The sequence below is a fragment of the Hemiscyllium ocellatum genome, chromosome 30 (assembly GCF_020745735.1).
Source record: "Hemiscyllium ocellatum isolate sHemOce1 chromosome 30, sHemOce1.pat.X.cur, whole genome shotgun sequence".
Lineage (NCBI taxonomy): Eukaryota > Metazoa > Chordata > Chondrichthyes > Orectolobiformes > Hemiscylliidae > Hemiscyllium > Hemiscyllium ocellatum.
Window position 1 is genome coordinate 5,567,674 of NC_083430.1, and position 24,286 is coordinate 5,591,959.

At 44.3% G+C, this 24,286-nt stretch overlaps 1 protein-coding gene across 1 annotated transcript in view; it reads left to right on the forward strand.

Moving 5' to 3' along the window:
• LOC132830036 (regulating synaptic membrane exocytosis protein 3-like) overlaps nt 1–24,286 on the forward strand; it is a 46,726-nt gene that overhangs the window by 16,047 nt on the left and 6,393 nt on the right. Inside the window, exons 2-5 of the mRNA XM_060847498.1 lie at nt 5,767–5,908; nt 8,487–8,599; nt 15,279–15,380; nt 18,806–18,945. Of these exons, the coding sequence (XP_060703481.1) occupies nt 5,826–5,908; nt 8,487–8,599; nt 15,279–15,380; nt 18,806–18,945 (438 nt within the window). The 5' untranslated portion in view covers nt 5,767–5,825. The remainder of the gene's footprint in view (nt 1–5,766; nt 5,909–8,486; nt 8,600–15,278; nt 15,381–18,805; nt 18,946–24,286) is intronic.

The following is a 24,286-nucleotide window of genomic DNA, read 5'->3' on the forward strand; positions in this document are numbered from 1 at the left end:
TTTGGTTAAGACAAAGAAGGAAGCATATGTAAGATATAGACAGGATCGATCGAGTGAATCCTCAGAAGAGTATAAAGGAAGTAGGAGTATACTTAAGAGGGAAATCAGGAGGGTAAAAAGGGGACATGAGATGGCTTTGGCAAATGGAATTAAAGAGAATCCAAAGGGTTTTTACAAATATGTTAAGGACAAAAGGGTAACTAGGGAGAGATTAGCAAAGATTAGCAAATGGGGGAGATACTAAATTAATATTTTGCATCAGTATTTACTGTGAAAAGGATATGGAAGATATAGACTATCGGGAAATAGATGGTGATATCTTGCAAAATGTCCAGATTGCAGAGGAGGAAGTGCAGGATATCTTGAAATGGTTAAAGGTGGATAAATCCACAGGACCTGATCAGGTGTACCCGAGAACTCTGTGGGAAGCTAGAGAAGTGATCGACAATAGACAATAGACAATAGGTGCAGCAGTAGGCCATTCTGCCCTTCGAGCCTGCACCACCATTCAATATAATCACGGCTGATCATCCTTAATCAGTATCCTGTTCCTGCCTTATTTCCATAACCCTTGATTTCACTATCCTTGAGAGCTCCATCCAACTCTTTCTTAAATGAATCCAGAGACTGGGCCTCCACTGCCCTCTGGGGCAGAGCATTCCACACAGCCACCACTCTCTGAGTGAAGAAGTTTCTCCTCATCTCTGTCCTAAATGGTCTACCCCGTATTTTTAAGCTGTGTCCTCCGGTTCGGCACTCACCCATCAGCAGAAACACGTTTCCTGCCTCCAGAGTGTCCAATCCTTTAATAATCTTATATGTCTCAATCAGATCCCCTCTCAGTTTTCTAAACTCAAGGGTATACAACCCAGTCACTCCATTCTTTCAACGTAAGATAGTCCCGCTATTCCAGGAATTGACCTCGTGAACCTACGCTGCACTCCCTCAATAGCCAGAATGTCTTTCCTCAAATTTGGAGACCTGAACTGCACACAATACTCCAGGTGTGGTCTCACCAGGGCCCTGTACAGCTGCAGAAGGACCTCTTTGCTTCTGTACTCAATTCCTCTTGTTATGAAGGCCAGCGTGCTATTAGTTTTCTTCACTACCTGCTGTACCTGCATGCTTGCCTTCATTAACTGGTGTACAAGAACACCCAGATCTCTTTGTACTGCCCCTTTACCTAAATTGATTCCATTTAAGTAGTAATCTGCCTTCCTGTTCTTGCCCCCAAAGTGGATAACTATACATTTATCCACATTAAACTGCATCTGCCATGCATCTGACCACTCACCTAACCTGTCCAGGTCACCCTGTAATCTCACATTTCACCCTGCCACCCAGCTTAGTATCATCAGCAAATTTGCTAATGTTATTGCTAATACAATCTTCTATATCATTAATATATATTGTGAAAAGCTGCAATCCCAGCACTGATCCCTGCAGTACCCCACTGGTCACTGCCTGCCATTCCAAAATGGAGCCGTTTATCACTACTCTTTGTTTCCTATCAGTCAACCAACTTTCAATCCAAGTCAGTACTTTGCCCCCAATGCACTCTAATTTTACTCACTAACCTCTTATGTGAGATTTTATCAAAAGCTTTCTGAAAGTCCAGGTACACTACATCTACTGGATCTCCCTCGTCCTTCTTTAGAGTTACATCCTTAAAAAATTCCAGAAGATTAGTCAAGCATGATTTCCCCTTCATAAATCCATGCTGACTCTGACCTATTCTGTTACTAATATCCAGATGTGTCGTAATTTCATCCTTTATAATTGACTCCAGCATCTTTCCGACCACTGAGGTCAGACTAAGTGGTCTATAATTTCCTGCTTTTTCTCTCGCTCCTTTCTTAAAAAATGCTACAACATTAGCCATCCTGCAATCTGCAGGAACTGATCTTGAATCTATCGAACTCTTGAAAATAATCACCAACACATCCACAATTTCCCGAGCCACCTCCTTCAGTACCCTGGGATGTAGACCGTCAGGCCCCGGGGACTTATCAACCTTCAGACCTAACAGTCTCTCCAACACCAATTCCTGACAAATATAAATTCCCTTAAGTTCAGGTCCTTCAACCACTGTTACCTCAGGGAGATTGCTTGTGTCTTCCCCAATGAACATAGATCTGAAGTACCAATTCAATTCTTCTGCCATTTCTTTGTTCCCCGTAATATATTCTCCTGTTTCTGTCTTCAAGGACCCAATTTTAGTCTTAACCATTTTTCTGCCTTTCACATACCTAAAAAAGCTTTTACTATCCTCCTTTATATTTTTGGCCCGTTTACCTTCGACCTCATTTTTTCCCTATGTATTTCCTTCTTAGTAATCCTCTGTTGTTCTTTAAAAGCTTCCCAGTCCTCCGTTTTCCCACTTATCTTTGCTATGTTATACTTTTTCTCTTTTGACTTTATATGTTTCTTAACTTCCTTCATCAGCCACGGCTGCCCATGCCTCCTCCTAGGATCTTTCTTCCTTTTTGGAATGAACTGATCCTGCATCTTCTGCATTATACACAGAAATATCTGCCATTGTTCCTCCACTGTCATTCCTGCTAAGGTATTGCACCATTGTACTTTGGCCAGCTCCTCCCTCATAGCTCCATAGTTCCCTTTATTCAACTGAAATATTGTCACTTCCGATTGTACCCTCTCCCTCTCAAATTTTAGATTGAAGCTAATTGTATTATGGTCAGTACTTCCCAATTGCTCCTTTACTTCGAGGTCTATGATCAATTCTGGTTCGTTGAACAACACCAGATCCAGAATTGCCTTATCCCTGGTCGGCTCCAGCACCAGCTGTTCTAAAAATCCATTTTGGAGGCACTCCAAGAAGTCTCTTTCTTGAGATCCAATACCATCCTGATTCTCCCAGTCTACCTGTATGTTGAAATCCCCCATAACAACTGTAGTAACATCTTTGCAACAGGCCAATTTCAGCTCCTGATTCAACTTACATCTGACATCCAGACTACTGTTTGGGGGCCTGTAGATAACTCCCAAAAGGGTCTTTTTACCCTTAGAATTTCTCAGCTCTATCCACACTGACTCTACATCCCTTGAATGCTGGGCCTCTTGCTGAGATATTTGCATCATCAATAGTCACAGGTGAGGTGCCGGTAGACTGGAGGTCGGCAAATGTGGTGCCACTGTTTAAGAAGGGTGGTAAAGACAAGCCAGGGAACTATAGACCAGTGAGCCTGACCTTGGTGGTGGGCAAGTTGTTGGAGGGAATCCTGAGGGACAGGATGTACATGTATTTGGAAAGGCAAGGACTGATTCAAGATAGTCAACATGGCTTTGTGCGTGGGAAATCATGTCTCACAAACTTGATTGAGTTTTTTGAAGAAGTAACAAAGAAGATTGATGAGGGCAGAGCAGTAGATGTGATCTATATGAACTTCAGTAAGGCATTCGACAAGGTTCCCCATGGGAGACTGATTAGCAAGGTTAGATCTCATGGAATGCAGGGAGAACTAGCCATTTGGATACAGAACTGGCTCAAAGGTAGAAGACAGAGGGTGGTGGTGGAGGGTTGTTTTTCAGATTGGAGGCCTGTGACCAGTGGAGTGCCACAAGGTGCAGGGCCCTCTACTTTTTGTCATTTATATAAATGATTTGGATGTGAGCATAAGAGGTATAGTTAGTAAGTTTGCAGATGACACCAAAATTGGAGTGTAGTGGACAACGAAGAGGGTTACCTCAGATTACAACAGGATCGGGATCAGATGGGCCAATGGGCTGAGAAGTGGCAGATGGAGTTTAATTCAGATAAATTTGAGGTGCTGCATTTTGGGAAAGCAAATCTTAGCAGGACTTATACACTTAATGGTAAGGTCCTAGTGAGTGTTGCTGAACAAAGAGACCTTGGAATGCAGGTTCATAGCTCCTTGAAAGTGGAGTCGCAGGTAGGTAGGACAGTGAAGAAGGTGTTTGGTATGCTTACCTTTATTGGTCAGAGTATTGAGTGTAGGAGTTGGGAGGTCATGCTGTGGCTGTATAGGACATTGATTAGGCCACTGTTGGAATATTGCATGCAGTTCTGGTCTCCTTCTTATCGGAAAGATGTTGTGAAAGTTGAAAGGGTTCAGAAAAGATTTGCAAGGATGTTGCCAGGATTGGAGGATCTGAGCTACAGGGAGAGGCTGAACAGGCTGGGGCTGTTTTCCCTGGAGCGTCGGAGGCTGAGGGGTGACCTTATGGAGGTTTACAAAATTATGAGGGTCATGGATAGGATGAATAGACAAAATCTTTTCCCTGGGATCGGGGAGTCCAGAACGAGTTTTAGGGTGAGAGGGGAAAGATATAAAAGAGACCTAAGGGGCAACTTTTTCACGCAGAGGGTGGTATGTGTATGGAATGAGCTGCCAGAGGATGTGGTGGAGGCTGGTACAATTGCAACATTAAAGAGGCATTTGGATGGGTATATGAATAGGAAGGGTTTGGAGGGATATGGGCTGGGTGCTGGCAGGTGGGACTAGACTGGGTTGGGATACTGGTCGGCATGGGCGGGTTGGACCAAACGGTCTGTTTCCATGCTGTACATCTCTATGACTCCATGACTCTATGCCGTGAATGTGTAACATGTTTGTCTTGCTGTGCCCTCTTAACAAGGTTGTTTGCAAGGATAAAGGAAACTGGAAATCCTGGCCTACAGGAAGGCTTTTCCTTAGGAGCAATTCCATGGCAGTTCCATTTCTGGAACAGATTGCTGTCAGCTAACACATCCTTATGATGTAAATATTCCAAGTGTTCATTAACCTGTGTAAAGCAGAACTCTGTCTGTGACCATCTGTGCCCTTGTCTTCATCTACAAATTAAATTTGATTGCTGTGTCTCCGGATCTCTTGAAAACAAAGTGGGAAATGAGACACAAGATGATCTGTTTGTGGGTGTTAGGCGGACTAACATTCAGGATATTTTTAAATGTTGATAATTCTATTCATAGAACTCACTGTTAAATACTTTGTCTCCTCCTCTAAGCAATGAAGAGATTGTGTTTCCCATCTGCTAAGAGTTCAGTCTCTGCTACACAAGCTGGTAAATAGTCAGTCTGTTCCCATAGCAGTCTGTCCTGTGGCTTCCATCCTGTGGCCCTCCACCTTTGAGCTGAGCTAAAGGAAAGGTTATGCTTTTCTCCAGGAACTTTCATGGCCACAGGACTTCACAAAACACTTTCCAATCAATGCGGTATTTTTGAATTCATCGCTGTTGAGTCCCTAGAGGCTGGAAGCACAGGACACTGGTGAACCTGTGGCCTGGTACCTCTAGGCCATGCTATACTTGGACCCAGGTACCATGCTCTGATACCCCTAACTGTGGTTTCTTTGCTCCTTGGTACCCCTAGTCCTTTTATCTTTATGTCATGGTACCCCTATATCCTTGCACTCCTACACCCTGTCACCCCTGTGCACTGCCAAGTCTCCCAACTGGTATTCCTGGTCCCTGGTTTCCCCTACACCCTGTCACTCCAATGCAGGGCAAAATGAGACCAGTATTAATCGGTCAATATTAACGTGATATTATTGGGGCAGGTTAAGACTTTGTTAAGAGAGAGTGAGACTAGTATTAATGTGGCATTAAGACTGGGTGTAAGTGGGGCAGAGTAAGACTGGGTATTAATGGGGAAGAGTGAGACTGGATATTATTGGCCATGGTGAGACTGAGTATTAATGGTGTATTGAGACTGAGTATTAATGTGGCATTGACTGAATGAGTCCATCTGGTGGTGCTAAATTTTTCCATCTTTTACCTTTTCAGAGGCAGCTCCAAAGAAATTACGAAGCAACATCCGAAGGAGCACGGAGACGGGTATTGCTATGGAAATGAGAAACCGCGTGACACGGCAAGGCAGCAGAGAATCAACAGACGGCAGCACCAACAGTAACAGCTCCGATGGCAAGTGAGTATCCGGCAAAGGGAGACAGCCCCTCAGCAGTACAGGCGATATGAAAGATGTCCCATTTTAGCAAATCATGTAGACTTTGGTGCTGTCTCCGTTTATGATCTGTTAGAGTGGAGATGGTGTGTTCCTAGAAGCTCGATTGGTTTATTTACTGCATCCTGTTGATGTCCTGTCCTTGGTCACACATTAAAAACAGTCACATCTTTTCTTCAAGGTTACAGCAACTTGAATATTTATGTAATGTCACTTGGAAGAAATGGAACAAAATGGACTTTATCGAACTTTAAATATTGAATAGGTTCTGGAGAGTTAATTTTCGCTTTGCAATAAATATCTTGCAATTATGAATAAATGTTTATTGTTAATATCTAAAGTATAAACTGAGGATGCTGCTGTATTTTCTAAGATCTGGTACTTGTCAGAATGGGAAACAGTCTGATGCCACGGGGGAGATCCTGCAGTGTTCAGCCACATTCCCACAGTGAGAGGAAACCCTCCTGGACCAATGAAGAGAAAGGCTTGTCAGTGTGACTTATGAATGAACAGTTACTATGGATTAACCCTGATCTTGCGCCGCCTCAAGGGTTCAGTGGGAGGTGCACAGCTTTCCTGTGCTGCTGAGATGCTGCCCAGCTGTTGGCAGTGCCAGGGGTTGGTGGAGAGACAGTTTCTCATTGTCAGACACTCTGTGCCCAATCAAGGCATCAGTGTGGGAGGTGGACACCCCCAGGCTTGTCTCATAGAACCCCTACAGTGTGGAAACGGGCCCTTCGGCCCAACACGTCCATATCAACCCTCCGAAGAGTAACTCATTCCCCTGCCCTGCATCTAGTTTAAACTTCTTTGAACACTGTGGGCAATTTAGCATGGTCAATTCACCTAACCTGCACATCTTTGGATTGTGGGAGGAAACCGGAGCACCCAGAGGAAATCCACGCAGACATGGGGAAAATATGCAAACTCCACACAGTCGCCTGAGGCTGGAATTGAACTTAGGTCCCTGGTGCTGTGAGGCAGCAGTGCTAACCACTGAGCCACCATGCCGCTCCCTGTCTTTAACCCCTTCCCCCCGTTCCCCTCACCCCTAACCATTTCCCTTCTACCCCCAATCCTGCTGTCAATCATTGAATCAGGAAATTTATCAACAATTCCTGGTGAGTATTAGCCAGAGCCATGACCAATTCCAGTGCAATATTGGCAATGAGGCTATTCCAGCCTTTGATTGGCTGATGGCTCTCATGGAGGGGGTGGGGGTTGCTAACAAGATTTGGTCAGCTTCAGATGCTGAAGGAACCAATGGATGGAAACAACTGTGTGAACAAATCATCATTAATCTTCCTGCCATAGATGCATCTGTCCTTGACTGTCTCAGTAAGAATGACAACCTCATGGTTCTTATGGGGGTGGAGCCCCATCTTCACCTTGAGGATACTCACCATCATGTTGCATGATATTATCACTGTAATAAATGTTCAAGGTTTTGAATAGACCTAGCAACTCAAGCCTGGGCATCTATGGAGTACAAAGTGAGGTCTGCAGATGCTGGAGATCAGAGCTGAAAATGTGTTGCTGGTTAAAGCACAGCAGGTCAGGCAGCATCCAAGGTACAGGAAATTCGACGTTTCGGGCCAGAGCCCTTCATCAGGAAGGGCTTCATGATGAAGGGCTCTGGCCCAAAGCGTCGAATTTCCTGTTCCTTGGATGCTGCCTAACCTGCTGTGCTTTAACCAGCAACACATTTTCAGCATCCATGGAGTACAGTGAACCATCATCAGCAGCAGAATTGTATTAGGCTGATAAATGACAAATAATATTCATGCCATACAACTGGCAGGTAATGACCAGCCCCAACAACAGAGAATCTAACCATCTCCTCTTGATATTCAATGGCACTTCCATCACTTTATCCCCCACTATCAACATCCTGGGGACCAGAAACTGAACTAGACCAGCCCATGTAAATACTGTGAATGCCTCAGCATGTGAAGGACTGGGAATCCTGCTGCAAATAACTCACCTCCTGACTCCCCAAAGCCTGTCCACCATCTACAAGGCACAAGTTAGGAGTGTGATGGAATACTTCCCACTTTCCTGGATGGGTCCGGCTCCAACAACATTCAATAGGCTTGACACCATCCAGGACAAAGCAGGCTGTTTGATTAGCACCATATCCACCACTTTCAGCCTTCACTCCCTCCATCACTGATGCACAGTGGCAGTGGCATTACAAGGTGCACTGCAGCAACTCACCAAAGATCTTTTGACAGCTCCTTCCAAACTCATGACCCCTACCACCTCGAAAGAAAATGGCCAGCACGGGCCCACCACCACACTCAGGTTCCCCTGTAAACCATATCCCATCCTGAATCAGAAATATATTGCAGTCCCTTCACTGTCACTGACGAGTGAAACCTGAGTGAACTCTCCATAACTGTTCAGCAAACTCTCATTAATCCTTTCCTCGCCAAAACAGTCATCAAATTCTGACTGCACCCAGAATTCCTGTATACAGTCTGATGAAGAATACTCAGGACTGTTTGGAGCAGTTACTAATCATTGTCTCTTGTTTTTGCAGTTTGGTTTTCCCCACAGCACGATTGGGAGCAGATGGCCAATTCAGTGATTTTTTGGATGGAATTGGCCCTGCACAGCTTGTGGGGAGACAAACATTGGCAGCACCTTCCATGGGTAGGTTCTCACTCCATTCTACCAGCTTGTTAGAACAATGTCTGATAGTATTGAGGCTTCACTGTCCTGTCCATCTGTCCATCTCCAGCCGGAGTTCCCAATCCGCCCGAGGAGCTGTGTGGAACTAGAGGTTCTCTCCATTTAGAAATCATCCTTTTGATTGCAAATGTCAGTCTACAAAGGAAACATAGGAAATATCGAACCAGTTAACCCGTAACTAGTTAACCCGACATCAGTTGAGAGGAAACAGTGAGAGAAATGAAGGATTGAGAGACTGAGGACCTTGAAGCATTCCACTTGATCAGAGAGAACCTAACAAATCTGATTGGACTAAATTTTCCTATCAGGGCTAATCAGAGTGGGATTGCCACTCTTTCCTTTTCTCCCTCTCTCACCTGGAGCATCATGAATGAGCCAATTCGAGCCTCATGATCAGAGAGCCTTCAACAGCAAAGCACAATCAGTGCGAGAGATCGAGCCACCCCTCCTGTGTACAGCAGCAGCAGCTCTATTCCAGTGTTTAAAAGCTCAAAGCCTCTTTGATAAGCACAGCACGTGTGTAGGGTAGACGGGTGAGGGGCACAATGGCAGGTTAGTGGGTGAAGGGATGGAATGGGAATTGGGTGGGTGAGTGGGTAGATTTGGTCATTTAGGAGGGGTTTGGGTAATGATGGGGGTAATGTTGGGGAAGGCAAATTTTGAGTCAGTTGGCAGTTGGGGATGGGACAGTTGGGAGTTAAGGGGGGAATTATGTCAAAGGGGCTGTCAGATCAGAGATGTGTCAGGCTGAGTCTGAAGGGGTCTTGGTTTAGGGATAGATATCAGGTCAAGTGAGACTAGCCCTGGTTGAGGTAGTCCATGCTGGTTTTGGGGAGGGTGCTGGGTTTTCCTGTAACCATTCATGGGTAAAGATCCAGGTCAAAGTGGATCACTACTCTTCATTGAGCATATAGAATCCCTACAGTGTGGAAAAAGGCCAACAAGGCCCTTCAGCCCAACAAGTCCACACCAACCCTCCGAAGAGTATCCCACCCAGACCCATTTCCCTACCTTTTATTTACCCCTGCCGAACGTACTTAATCTACACATCCCTGAACACTATGGACAATTTAGCATGGCCAATCCGCCTAACCTGCACATCTTTGGACTGTGGGAGGAAACTGGAGCACCCGGAGGAAACCCACACAGACACGAGGAGAATGTACAAACTCCACACAGACACTCACTCGAGGTTGGAATCGAACCTAGGTCCTGGCGCTGTGAGGCAGCGGTGCTAACCACTGAGCCACCGTGCTTCAGAACCTCTGATCTGAGTCGGAGATGTTTTCAATCGGCTCCAGATGCTGGTTAATTGCTGATCAGAAGGTTAAACGTCCTGAGCAATTCTCATGGAGTCACTGTCTTGCAGCTTCTGAGGGATCCTGATAGCAACCTGTGAGGGCATATTACTGCACTCTGCTTTGCAACCAGAAGATCTGTGTATGTTTTTATGAGATAACTAGGTGAAACATAACAGAGTGTCTCTGGCTGTTACTTCAGTGTTTAATAAAGTCCCTCGTTAGAGTTGAAGCTCATGAGTTGGCTTAAATACAATCACCATTTTAGACCCTTGGAGGAGGAGAGAGAGAGGGGCAGGAGAGAGCAGAGGGGGAATAGGAGGAGAGGGAGAGAGTGGAGAAGGAGAGTGCAGAGTAGGAGAGCATAGAGGGTGAGAGTGTGAGAGTTTGGGAGAGGGAGAGCACAGACAGGAAGAGCATGGAGTGGGACAAAGTGCAGAACAGAAGAGAACAGTGCAGGAGAGACCATGGAATTATTCGGTTTAAATTAATCCTACCTCCAGCCAATGCCCACACACCACCTCTCCTCAGAATCTTTCACCTTTCTCTTTTACAGGTTGTTCTGTTATTCCACAGATCTTAGAAAGATATTTTTAAGACAACTCTACAACAACATGACTTGTAATGCTTTAGTATGAGAGTTCACCATCTCTGTATACTCTCTCTGTACACTCAGTCATTCCACAATTCAATCAATTATGTCAGTAATGTGCATAAAATCTGAGTTAGCACAGCACCCAGTCTGTATATGCAAGTCTGAAATATATTAGTGAACAAAGTTGTCAGTCACCTTCCAGATATCTGACTCAACATATAGTAAGTTTTTTGTGGTATATGTTACATCAGTGAATATATTGAAAAACCCAGCTAGCAGCAAGTAGTTATAGGAGCAGAATGTGGGTCTGGAAGGCTGCAGAGGGGAGTGAAGACGCAGAGTGAGGGGTTGGGGGGTGGAGGGGGAGTGAGGCTGTGTGTGGGTGATTGAGGATGTTGGGGGGTGGCATGAGGACACTGGGAGACGGTGAGCATGTGGGATAGAGTGGGGGATTGAGGAGATAGGGAGACTGAAGATTCAGGATGGAAGGGGTAGTGAGAGGGCAGGTAAGAATGAGGACACCGGATGGAGGATGAGAGTGTGAGGAGTGAGGATGTGGGGATAGTGAGAGTGATAGATGGAGAGGGAGAATGAGGGTATGGGATTGACAGAGTGAGAATACAGATAGGCAGTGAGGACAAATCCCTTGAGGCTGTATTCCCCAAACTGCCCATGTGCATGCCCCAGGTCCCAAGACCCATTTAAAGGCACATTGTGAATTTACATGGTGCATAGCGCACATGCATTGGTGCCAGTAAATGCAGCTGTTTAAAAATGCAGTTGATAAGGTGCCACACATTAAACTATTTAATAAAAAAGAGGTCATAGTGCTGGAGTTAGTATAGTAGCGTGGTTAGAGGATTGGCTAATTAATAGAAGACGGGGAATTGGAATAAAGGAGGTATTTTGAAGTTGGTAACCTGTAAACTAGTAAAGTGCCACTTTGGGCCCACAGTTAATTTCAGCATATTACAATGTATAGCAAGTGGTAAGGATTATGCAGAGACTGCAGAAGTTTATAGAGAGGTTCGGGGAGTGGACGAAAACCTGGCAGATGGAATATAATGTGGGCACCTTGTGAGATTATACTCTTTGGGAGTAAGAATAGAGGAACTGAATATTATTTAAATGTGGAAAGATTGCAGGAAGCTGCAGTACAGAAGGTATTGGGAGTCCACATCCATGAATTACAGAACACTGGCATCCAAGTCCAGCGGGTGATAAGGATGGCAAATATAGTGTTGGTCTTTATTTCAAAGGGAATGGAGAATAAAAATTGGAAGCCCTGGTAAAACTACAGCCAACTTTCTGTCAAGTCATCATGTTATCCCCCACACTATGAGCTTTTATTTTCCCCAATAACACATTAGTCAGACTACATCCAGCATAATGTAAACAATTTTGGCCCCATTATTGAAGGAAACATGTACTGGGATTGGAGGCAGCCCAGAGAAGGTTCACTAGGCTGCTCCTAGTTATGGAGGGATTGTCTTATGAAGAGAAGTTGATTACTTAGGGCCTGTGTTCATTGGAATTTAGAAAAATAAGAAGCAAACTTATTGAAACACATAAGATTTTTAGGGGAATTGACAAGGTAGATGCAGTAAAGTTGTTTGCTTTCTGGAGAATCTCGGACAAGAGGGCATAATCTCACAATAAGAGGTCACCCTCTTAAGACAGAGAGGAGGAGGAATTTCTTCACTCAGACACTAGTGATTCTGTGGGATTCCTTACCACTGAGGACAGTCAAGGCGGGGTCACTATGTACACCCATATATGAGAGACAGATTTTTAATCAGTAAGGGGAATAAAGGTGGAGGAATGCGAATTGTAGATGATGATGTGACCTGGAAGAGCCTTGCAAAGGAGAAGGAGAAAGAGGCAGCATTAGAGTTAGCCGAGGATGAGGATGATGAAGCCCCTGTGGTAGGTGGAACAGTTATTCAGAGGACTGACTGACTGCAGAACTTGACAGCAAACCTTTCCTTTATTAGTCAGGATATGGAGTACAGGAGTTGGAAGGTCATGTTGCGGCTGTACAGGACATTGGTCAGGCCACTGTTGGAATATTGCATGCAACTCTGGTCTCCTTACTATTGGAAAGATGTTGTGAAACTTGAAAGGGTTCAGAAAAGATTTAGAAGGATGTTGCCAGGGTTGGAGGATTTGAGCTACAGGGAGACGCTGAACAGGCTGGGGCTGTTTTCCCTGGAGCGTCGGAGACTGAGGGGTGACGTTATAGAGGTTTACAAAATTATGAGAGGCATGGATAGGGTAAATAGACAAAGTCTAGGGTGAGAGGGGAAAGATATAAAAGAGACCTAAGGGGCAATGTTTTCACACAGATGGTGGCAGGTGTATGGAATGAGTTGCCAGAAGAAGTGGTGGAGGCTGGTACAATTGCAACATTTAAAAGGCATTTGGATGGGTATATGAATAGGAAGGGTTTGGAGGGATATGGGCCAGGTGCTGGCAGGTGGGACTAGATTGGATTGGGATATCTGGTCGGCATGGTTGGGTTGGACCGAAGGGTCTGTTTCCATGCTGTACATCTCTATCACTCTATGTCTCTAACTGAAGTTTATGGAGAAAAGGCAAGTAAGTGGAATTGAGGCTGATCTTCAGATCAGGAATGATCTCATTGAACGGTGGAGCAAACTTGATGGGCTGAATGGCCTGCCTCTGTTCCTATGTCTTACTGTGACCTTATGATCTCAAAGTGCAACAGAAACCAGATTCACAGATGACTCTTCCTCTGAGCAGACTTCCAAACCCACTTGGTATCATCTGCTTATTTAGCTACGATGCTTTCGCTCCCCTGCATCTTGCATACCTTCTGTTTTCAGTCAGAGAGCCAACTTTCTGTCCAAGCCAATATGTTATCTCCACACTATGAGCTTCTATTTTCCTCTACAATCTGTGATGTCACAGAATAACAGACCTGTTATGCTGCAAAGGAGGCCATTCAGCCCATTGTCTCTGGACTGGTTCTATTACATAGAGCCAATCTCCTGCATACCATTTCTATCCAAATAACCATCCAATACCCTCGTGAATGGCTCAGTTGAATCTGCCTCCATCTCACTTCAAGGCAGTGTCACTACTTGTGTGTAAACCGTGTTTTCTCACATCACCCTTGCTTTGTTTGCACATTACATTAGTTAGTGGCATATATGTCACTGGGAAAAGATAATTTCCTTTATTTGTTCTTCATGGTTCTAAACATCTCTATAAAATCTTTGCTTCTCTAAGGAGAACAAGCCCAGTTTCTCCAAACAACTGAAACCTCTCATCCCTGGAACAATCCCAATAAAATCCCTGGCTTCTCCAAGGCCTTATCATCCTTCCCATGTGGTGCTGAAGGTTGAACACAGTACTGCAGTCATGGCCTATCCAGAATTAAAAAGATATAGTGGGTTAAGAATCAAATAAAACAAAAAAGAGCAATTTTTACTCTATCACTTGAATGAGGAGACCCAAAAATTATAGAGTGTGTGACATTATTTGAGGAAAGTTTGAGGATGTTCAAATCTAGAAAGAGTTTATAAGCACCAGATGAGGAACATCAAAGGAGATTGAAAACAACAGTGAGGGAGGTCAGAGGGTTGAGGTTAAAAACCAGGCAATTCCTGAAAGTGAGACCAAAAGCAAACATATTGCAAGAGATCAACAAATGGTAGATGTATTCACGTATAATGATGCAATTTTCAGATAAGTACAGGTCAGCTGCAGGAATTTGACCCACAACTGGAACACCTCTAGAATTACCATCTTAATAAACCATTAATGTCCAATTGAAACATCAGCTTATTTATAAATAGAATAGATTCCCTAAGAGTGATTTCAGGATTGAAATCTAAGTATTCAGTCAGTTCAAGGTGATTTCCATACCTAGTAGTGAGTTATACACTGGCATTTAATTGAGGGGTTTATACATAGAATAACAGATCCCCTGGAGTGAGTTACAGACTGGAATCTAATTGAGAAGTTTATATATAGAGTAACCAATCACTGGGAGTGAGTTACAAATAGGAATCTAATTGAAAGATTTATATATAGAATAAATATCCCCGGGAGTGAGTTACAGATTGGAATCTAATTGAGAGGTTTATATATAAAATAACAGATCCCCAGGAGTGGGTTACAGGCTGGAATCTAATTGAGGAGTTTATATATATAGAATAATACCAGGAGTGGTTTACAGACCGGAATCTAATTGAAAGATTTATACATAGAATAACAGATTCCCGGGAGTGATTACAGACTGGAATCTAATTGAGGGTGTCAGGGATAGATTATAAATAGAATAACAGTTACCTGATAGCGAGTTACAAATTGGAATCTAAGCAAGGGGCTCATGGGATTTATATATAATTAACAGATTTCTGACAGTAAATTACAGACTGGAATCTAATTGATGGGTTCAGGGGTTATGGGCTAATGGATTCCTGGGGGTGAATTACAGACTGGGTCTAATCGAGAGTTTCAGAGGGTTTATATTTAGAATAAGGGATCCCCAGCATTGAGTTACGGACTGGAATCTCATTGAGGGGTTCAGGGATAGATTATAATATATAGAATAACATTTACTTGGGAGTGAGTTACAAATTGGAATCTAATCCAGGGGCTCAGGATGATTCCCAGGAATGAGTTACAGAGTGGAATCTAATTGAGGGATTTAGAGTTGGTTTCCACACTCATTGATGCGCATGTTGTGATCTAATCAATGTATCTCTCTGCAATGCAGGTGATATTCACATTGGGATGGCTGACCGAAGTGGACAGCTGGAGGTGGAGATTATTCAAGCCAGGGGACTGACCCCAAAGCCTGGTACGAAAGCTCTGCCAGGTCAGTGCTCAGAAAGAGTTACACACTACTGTTTGAAGTGAAATGTATACATTATTACCTCATTTTAACAGAGACCTGGGTCTAATATGTAGTGCATCATTCTATTCTAACTAGCAGTGTGAAAAGGTATCACTCTGAGTAGGTTATCCCATTCTGTATGCAATGAGACCAGCAATCCTGTCCTTAAAAGGAAAATGTCTTTTGTCAGATGTATTGCTGATTATCAGTAACTAACACTGTCTGCTCAACATGAGCAAGGCAATTCCTAACTACCATCACAGGAGTCAACAAAGAACCTACTTTCAGGCCTATTATATTGATTCCTGATAAATCAAACCCCTTCCCATCCACATCCACGGTACAGAATCAGAATGGATCAAACCCCTTCCCATTCACACCCATTGTACTGAATCCTAAAGAAACACATTGGACCAATATCCCATCATTATTAGTCTGTAAGTTAGCTTGCTGAACTTGAAGGTTTGTTTTCAGATGTTTTGTCACCGTACGAGGTAACATCATCAGTGAGAGTTTCCAGTGAAGTGCTTCACCGGACTCTCTCACTGATGATGTTACCTCGTATGGTGATGAAACGTCTGAAAACAAACCTTCCAGCTCACTTATCAAGTCTTCTCAAAAATCGCTATCCCATAATTAGCTCAGCTCTTTCAAAGAGCAGGCACAGGTGGGGGGGGGGTTCAATGACCTCCATTGGACTTTAGGTTTCTGGGATTCTCTCTGGTGATGACAGCACTGCTCTTCTCTCGGACAGAGACACTGGCACACTGCTTACATATCTATTTGCTTTCCTCTGTCATGTTCTTATGCTCAGCATTCCCTGCATTTTGTTCAGTATTTGAGAGCACTAACTGAGAAAGACATTTACGTATTTACAGTGGGTCATCATGTACCAGAATCAGTGAGGCATTTCTGAACCACCTCAAAAAACAATGTATTCATAATCATGTCATCTGTTTTAGCAGTTGCTTGAGAGATAAATATAGTCCAGGATGCTGTAAGAACACACTTGCTGCTCTGTAAAGAAGAGAAGTGACAATTACTGTTGTACATCCGATAGAGATGCAGATTAATATCTGGAGAGCTTCAATGAACACAGTGGCTGTCTGTTGTCACTTTCCAGAATGTTAACTTAAAACATTACAGCTTGAAAAATGTCATGGTTACAAAGAACATTAATACTTGCACACCAATTGGTTCAAATATTAACGGAACAAGCAAGGAATCAGCCAATGAACTACTCACACTTTTGAAAATGCGTGGGAGGAAAATCTAAAACCAGTTACCTGATGCTGACCAACTGCCTCAGACAGGAACCGAGAATTTAACTGTCAATTTGTTGAAGCACACCTCACTGGAACTATTTTCGATGTCTGTTATAGAACACCCGCTCCCAATGGCAGTAGTCACCTTTCATGAGTAGGCTGAGTAAACATTTAGAAGCCATCACAGGAATGAATCAGTACAGTAGTGGTTCACACTACCCATGAGCAAGTCCATATGACATCGTTTAAATACTTGTATCTGAGGAGGTGTCTTTAGTAATTTAATTTACTGCAGTACTGTGAATATTTTGAGTTACTCTGCCTGCAAGTGAAGGTTTAGCAGTTCTCGAATTGTTCACAGTTCATTTGATTTTTTAAAAATCCCATCACTTTTGGCCTACTTTACAGTCACTAGGTCCAATCTTATCACCACCAGAGGGCAGCCCAGCATCACCATTCCCTGTGCACCTCAGCCCTTGCAAAGATTCCAACTCCCTTTCCATTTGCTGTGGGCCAGAGAAAGTATAAGGATTGAGGTGGTTCCTCAGTTCCAGCTGCTCCATTTCACAGTGAACAGCTCAGTCTCTGATTGCCTCAAACGTAAACTGTTAAAATGAAGATTAATAATCAATAGTTTTGTCTTAATCTTCCAGTTTCCTGTTGTACATTAGCTCAATCACGGCAAAATAGACCACCCCAGCAGGAAAACACAGAATAAACTGGCCTTGTTTAGGATTTGAATACTGGAGCAGGGATACCTTGCTGTAATTATACGGGGTCTTAGTGAGAGCACCCTTTGAATATTGTGTACAATTTGGGTTTTCTAATCTGAGGAAGGATGATCTGACTACAGAGGGAGTGCAGCGAAGGTTTACCAGGCTGATTCCTGGGATGGCAGGCTGATGTATGAGGCGGCACTGGATTGCTCAGGGTTACATTCACTGGGATTTAGAAGAATGAGGTCTCATAGAGACCTATAAAATTCTCACAGGACCATCGCAGGAAGATGTTGCTGATGACTAGGGAGCTCAGAACCAGGGGTTACAGTTAAAGGATAAGTAGACCATTTATGACTGAGATGAGGAGAAATTTCTTCACCCAGAAAGTAGGAAGCCATTAACTATCACTGAAATTAGCTACAATAGAAAGCAGCTGAGGCCAACGTTTTCAAGAAGGGGTTAGATAAAGTTCTCAGGGCTAAAGGGACAACATGGGACTAGAGTACTGAGTTGGATAAGCAGCTGTGGTGAAGCATAGTTGAATGGTTTAGTGGTCTTGAAGGGTCGAATGTTTCTATTTCTATGTTTTTATTTTTTCACTGCATCTCAGTGCTACAATACAGTATTCACCTTGTCACTTGAACTCACTGTCTCTGACTCAGGCTTGAGTGGTACCCACTGAATGACCAGACAGCTGATTGACTTGGTCGGAGCTGGTCTGGCCACTGGCCTGCACTGATCCTTTTCACCTTTACTCTGGAAAGGACTGGATGGTGCCAGTGTTCATTCTCGTCTTCGATGATAGCCCCACGAGATCAACAGAGTCGCAAGCCTCTGGTTCATTTTGATACTGATTTCACAACTCCCTCAAAATGCACAATGTCTTCTCATGTGGCTATCAGCTGTGCGTGTGCTACCGATTGCTTGGCACAAGTTACAAGGTTATTTCAAGGCATATCATCTCCAGCTAGACACAGAGCCAAGCAGGCACTAGTTTGGGCTGCTGTTCTCAAAGTGTGCTGCACTGTCAAAGGTGCCATTCTTTCAGATTAGGTGTTAAACTGTATTCCTGTTTTGCTTGTAGTGTGGACGTAATGAATCTCTCAATACCTTTTGATTTGGATCGAATGAATTCATCCTAGTGTCTGGGCCAATTAATCCTTCCATGAGCATCCAGATTTCCTGGGGCCACTTGTAGTGGGAGCTTGCTTACTGTGTTTTGAACATGACAACATTGTAAAGTAGCTAATCAGCTGTAAATTGCTTTGGTTGCCCTAAACTTGCAGATGCTGCTTATGTAAAGACAAGTTTATTATACTTTCCGAAATGCATGAATCAGCATTATGTTTCAACACCTTTATGTTCGCGGTTGGGTTTTTTTCTGGTGCCCCACAGTTTACAGGTTGTACCTTGTGTATTTCAGCTCCATACATTAAGGTGTACCTGCTGGAGAATGGTGTGTGTATAGCAAAGAGAAAAACCAAGCTATCAAGGAAATCCATGGACCCTGTTTACCAGCAAGCGTTATTGTTCGATGAAGGCCCACAGGGGAAGGTCTTACAGGTCAGTGCTGATAGCTACTGGGAATACGGGGTGTATTGACTGTAGGTCAGTGCTGATAGCTCCTGGGAATACGTGGTGTATTGACTATAGGTCAGTGCTGATAGCTCCTGGGAATACGTGGTGTATTGTCTATAGGTCAATGCTGATAGCTACTGGGAATACGTGGTGTGTTGCCGATAGGCCAGTGCTGATAACTACTGGGAATACATGGTGCATTGTCTACAGGTCAATGCTGATAGCTACTGGGAATACGTGGTGTATTGTCTATAGGTCAATGCTGATAGCTACTGGGAATACGTGGTGTGTTGCCGATAGGTCAGTGCTGATAACTACTGGGAATACATGGTGCATTGTCTACAGTTCAATGCTGATAGCTACTGGGAATACATGGTGTATTGTCTATGGGTCAATGCTGATAGCTACTGGGAATACGTGGTGTGTTGACTATAGGTCAGTGCTGATAGCTACTGGGAATACGTGGTTATTGACTATAGGTCAGTGCTGATAGCTCCTGGGAATACGTGGTGTATTGACTATAGGTCAGTGCTGATAGCTCCTGGGAATACGTGGTGTATTGACAGCAGGTCAGTGCTGATAGCTACTGGGAATACGTGGTGTATTGACTAGAGTTCAGGGCTGATAGCTACTGGGAATACGTGGTGTATTGACTGCAGGTCAGTGCTGATAGCTACTGGGAATATGTGGTGTATTGACTATAGGTCAGTACTGATAGCTACTGGGAATACGTGGTGTATTGACTATAGGTCAGTGCTGATAGCTACTGGGAATACGTGGTGTATTGACTGTAAGTCAGTGCTGATAGCTACTGGGAATATGTGGTGTATTGACTATAGGTCAGTGCTGATAGCTACTGGGAATACGTGGTGTATTGACTATAGGTCAGTACTGATAGCTACTGGGAATACGTGGTGTATTGACTATAGGTCAGTACTGATAGCTACTGGGATTACGTGGTGTATTGACTATAGGTCAGTACTGATAGCTACTGGGAATAGGTGGTGTATTGACTGTAGGTCAGTGCTGATAGCTACTGGGAATACGTCGTGTATTGACTATAGGTCAGTGCTGATAGCTACTGGGAATACGTGGTGTATTGACTAGAGTTCAGGGCTGATAGCTACTGGGAATACGTGGTGTATTGAGGATAGTTCAATACTGATAGCTACTGGGAATATGTGGTGTATTGACTATAGGTCAGTACTGATAGCTACTGGGAATACGTGGTGTATTGACTATAGGTCAGTACTGATAGCTACTGGGAATACGTGGTGTATTGCCTATAGGTCAGTGCTGATAGCTCCTGGGAATACGTGGTGTATTGACTATAGGTCAGTGCTGATAACTCCTGGGAATACGTGGTGTATTGACTATAGGTCAGTGCTGATAGCTACTGGGAATACGTGGTGTATTGCCTATAGGTCAGTGCTGATAGCTCCTGGGAATACGTGGTGTATTGCCTATAGGTCAGTGCTGATAGCTACTGGGAATACGTGGTGTATTGCCTATAGGTCAGTGCTGATAGCTACTGGGAATACGTGGTGTATTGCCTATAGGTCAGTGCTGATAGCTCCTGGGAATACGTGGTGTATTGACTATAGGTCATTGCTGATAGCTACTGGGAATACGTGGTGTATTGACTATAGGTCAGTGCTGATAGCTACTGGGAATACGTGGTGTATTGACTATAGGTCAATGCTGATAGCTACTGGGAATACGTGGTGTATTGACTATAGATCAGTGCTGATAGCTACTGGGAATATGTGGTTATTGACTATAGGTCAGTGCTGATAGCTACTGGGAATACGTGGTGTATTGACTATAGGTCAGTGCTGATAGCTACTGGGAATACGTGGTTATTGACTATAGGTCAGTGCTGATAGCTACTGGGAATACGTGGTTATTGACTATAGGTCTGTGCTGATAACTGTGGCACAGTGCCAATGCTCAGAACATCTGACACCCCTGTTTATGTCCGTCAGCCAGCACTCCCTAATGAGACCAAGTTCTTCTATATGTCTAATGGCTGACCTTGTTACAGTCTCCAAATCCCTGCCCTTTGGAGTTTGTGGACCAAGGGACTTTTCTTTTCTTTGTAGTTCCTCCCAAGGGGTTTAGCACCAAATCTGGTTCCTCCAACCCTGCCTCTGTCATGTCACGCACAATTGTTTGCATCTTGTGCCCAAGCTTCTCTGAAGGAAACCATTCTCCTGTTCAGATGGCAGAGGTTCCAAGATGGAGACATGCGCCATGCCCACCTGTGATTCTAAGATATCTTCAATGTTTGACTGAGAGTGGGGACCCCACAGGTTCTGGAAAAGTTGGGAGGGCTATTGAGGGGCCGGGCACATTTTGCTTCCACACTGTTTGCGACTTTCATGTGTCCACATGCTTGATCAAGACCACGTACCTATCTGAACCTTATACCTCAGTGGATTTGACCTCACGTTGACCATGCCTCTTACCCATGCAGGGTCATTTCCATGGTTCTTACATCAAATTTTGTCCCCTAAACTGTCTCTTGTGGCCGTAATTGGTTTTCCTGATGCCCTTTCCCCCTTGCCCTCAGGTCTGGGAAGATCCGATTTCACTTGGTGCTGGGTTTTATCCCATTTAGCAACTCTGCTGGAATATGAGAGGTGATCCTATAATCGAATAGGAACAGAGACAGTGAAGCTATAGGCTGTTCCTTTAAACCTGCCTTCAAAGTATAAAACTCCTGTTTTCGACCAGACCATTGGATGTTGGATAGTATAGAGCTGTCCTTATATGTCAAATACCATTCAACTTTGAAATAGTCAAATTCTCTGCTGCTAAACGATGGCCTGTTATCTGTGACCAACATGTCCGTGAGTCTGTATGTTGCAAACGATGCGTGGAGTTATTATATTGTTGTCTCCATGTTTGATGAATGAACTCTGTGGCACATCCAGCCACTTTAAGTGAGCTTTCACAATGACTCAGACTATTAAGCCCATGACAAGACCCGCACAGTTGGTGTGTGACTAAGTCCAGCATTTATTTGACCATTTCTTCGAATGTGGGAAGCTGCTGCCTGTAAGTTTTGCCCTTGTTGGCACTCGAGCACTGCTCCACCAAAGCAGCTATATCTGCTGGGAGAAAATGAGGACTTCAGGTGCTGGGGGGGGGGGGGGGGGGGGGGGAGGGGGGGTGGGGGGGGGTGGCGGTCAGAGTCGAAAAGTGTGACGTTGGAAAAGCACAGCAGGTCAGGCAGCAACTGAGGAGCAGGAGATGTTTCGGACATAAGCCCTTCATCAGGAATGTGAGCTATGTCTGCATCCAATCCTGGCCACCATCTCACCAACATCTTTATTTTGCAACCCCCTGGATGACCTTGGTGGAGATCAGCCAGTATCTGGCAGCGACTGTTGCTTGGCCCAACTACTCTTGCTTTCCATAATAACATGACACCCTCTATTGTGATTTGGTCCCTTCGGGTTTGGAAATCTTTAAATTCTAATTCTGATGGCCCTTTCCTCATCACCACCAGCTGCTTCAATTTTACCAGGGCCAGAAACGCCCTGCTCCAAAGTCTGATATTGTCATCTGAGACTAAAAGTATGTCGAGAAAATGTAAAATCATTCCAGACTCTTCCAATGGTGGTACCACAGGTGGTGTCTCTGCCAGTGGGAGACAGCTCAGTGCATCTGCGTTTGCTACTTTGCCTTCTGGTCGGTGTTCCAACGTGTAATGATATGCATTTAGTATCACAGCCCACCACTGAATTTGGCCTGAAATTATGTCCTTGTCTTCTTTAAGTAGGCCTCTGGTTTATTGTCTGTTGTTGTTACAGATTTATGTCCATAAAGGTATTGGTGGAACTTCCTGACTCCAAATATTACCACCAAGCCTTCCTTGTCCATCCGGGCATATTTAAGCTCTGCTTTAGGCAAAGTCCTGGATGCATACGCTATTGGACATTCCTCTCCATTGGGCCACCTACAACTAATGCTAACCCAATGGCTTATGGGAAGCATCACACGTCAATATCAGACATCGCGTGGGATCATGGTGTGCTGATACCTGATACAGCTGTTTCTTCACTTCCCTAAAAGCTACGGCTTGGCTACGTGACCATCTCCAAGGCTCTTTTTTAAGGGTTGAACAAAGGTACCAGAATGGAGGCCAGGTTATGTATTAACTATTGGGCGGCACAGTGGCTCAGTGGTTAGCACCAGGGTCCCAGGTTCGATTCCAGACTTGGGCGACTGTCTGTGTGGAGTTTGCACACTCTCCCCGTGTCTGTGTGGGTTTCCTTCTGGTACTCTGGTTTCCTCCCACAGTCCAAAGATGTGAAGGTCAGGTGAATTGACCGTGCTAAGTTGCCCATAGCATTAGGTGCTGAAAATGTGTTGCTGGAAAAGCGCAGCAGGTCAGGCAGCATCCAAGGAACAGGAGATTCGATGTTTCGGGCATAAGCCCTTTTTATGCCCGAAACGTCGAATCTCCTGTTCCTTGGAGGCTGCCTGACCTGCTGCGCTTTTCCAGCAACACATTTTCAGCTCTGATCTCCAGCATCTGCAGTCCTCACTTTCTCCTCATAGCATTAGGAGCATTAGTCGGAGGGAAAATGGGTCTGGGTGGGTTACTTTTCGGAGTGTAGGGGTGGGCTGAAGGGCCTGTTTCCACACTGTAGAGAATCTAATCTAATCTATCCATAATAAATCACCAAACCAAGAAAAGATCTCGGCTCTGGTGCAAACATGAGAGTTGGAGCATCTTTGATCACCCTCACTTTATCTTCCAATAAATGTAACCCAGTCTTGTCAATGCTGTGGCCCAAGTAGGTCACTTGGGATGTCTGGAAGACACATTTTTCCCTTCTAAGGCAAATGCCTGCCTGGGGGAAATGTCTCAGGAATATGTCCAAGTTCTCGAAGTGCTCCTTATTGGTCTTCCCTGTTCTTAGTGTATCATCAAGATAAATGGTGACCTGGGGTGGGCTTTGTAAAAATGTTCTTCGTCATCCACTGGAAAACTTCATAGGTTCAAGATACCCCAAATGGCAGTTTTAGACCTTGATACAAACCCTTACCGGTATGAATTGATCAGATGGCATAGTTTTGGGTGATTTCTTCGCTTTCTAGCCTTCTGATTTCTGCCTCTGCTTTTGTCTGTGAGACAAATGGCACTGGGCTGGTCTTGCAGAATAGTGAAATTGTTTCCTGGTCAACAGGCGTGATGGCCTTGGCCGCTTTGATAGTCCCGAGACTTTCCTGAAATACCTCCAGGTATTTAATTAGGACATCACTCAATCAGCCATTTTCTAATAGAAAAATGTTGAGTCAATCAAGGTGAATC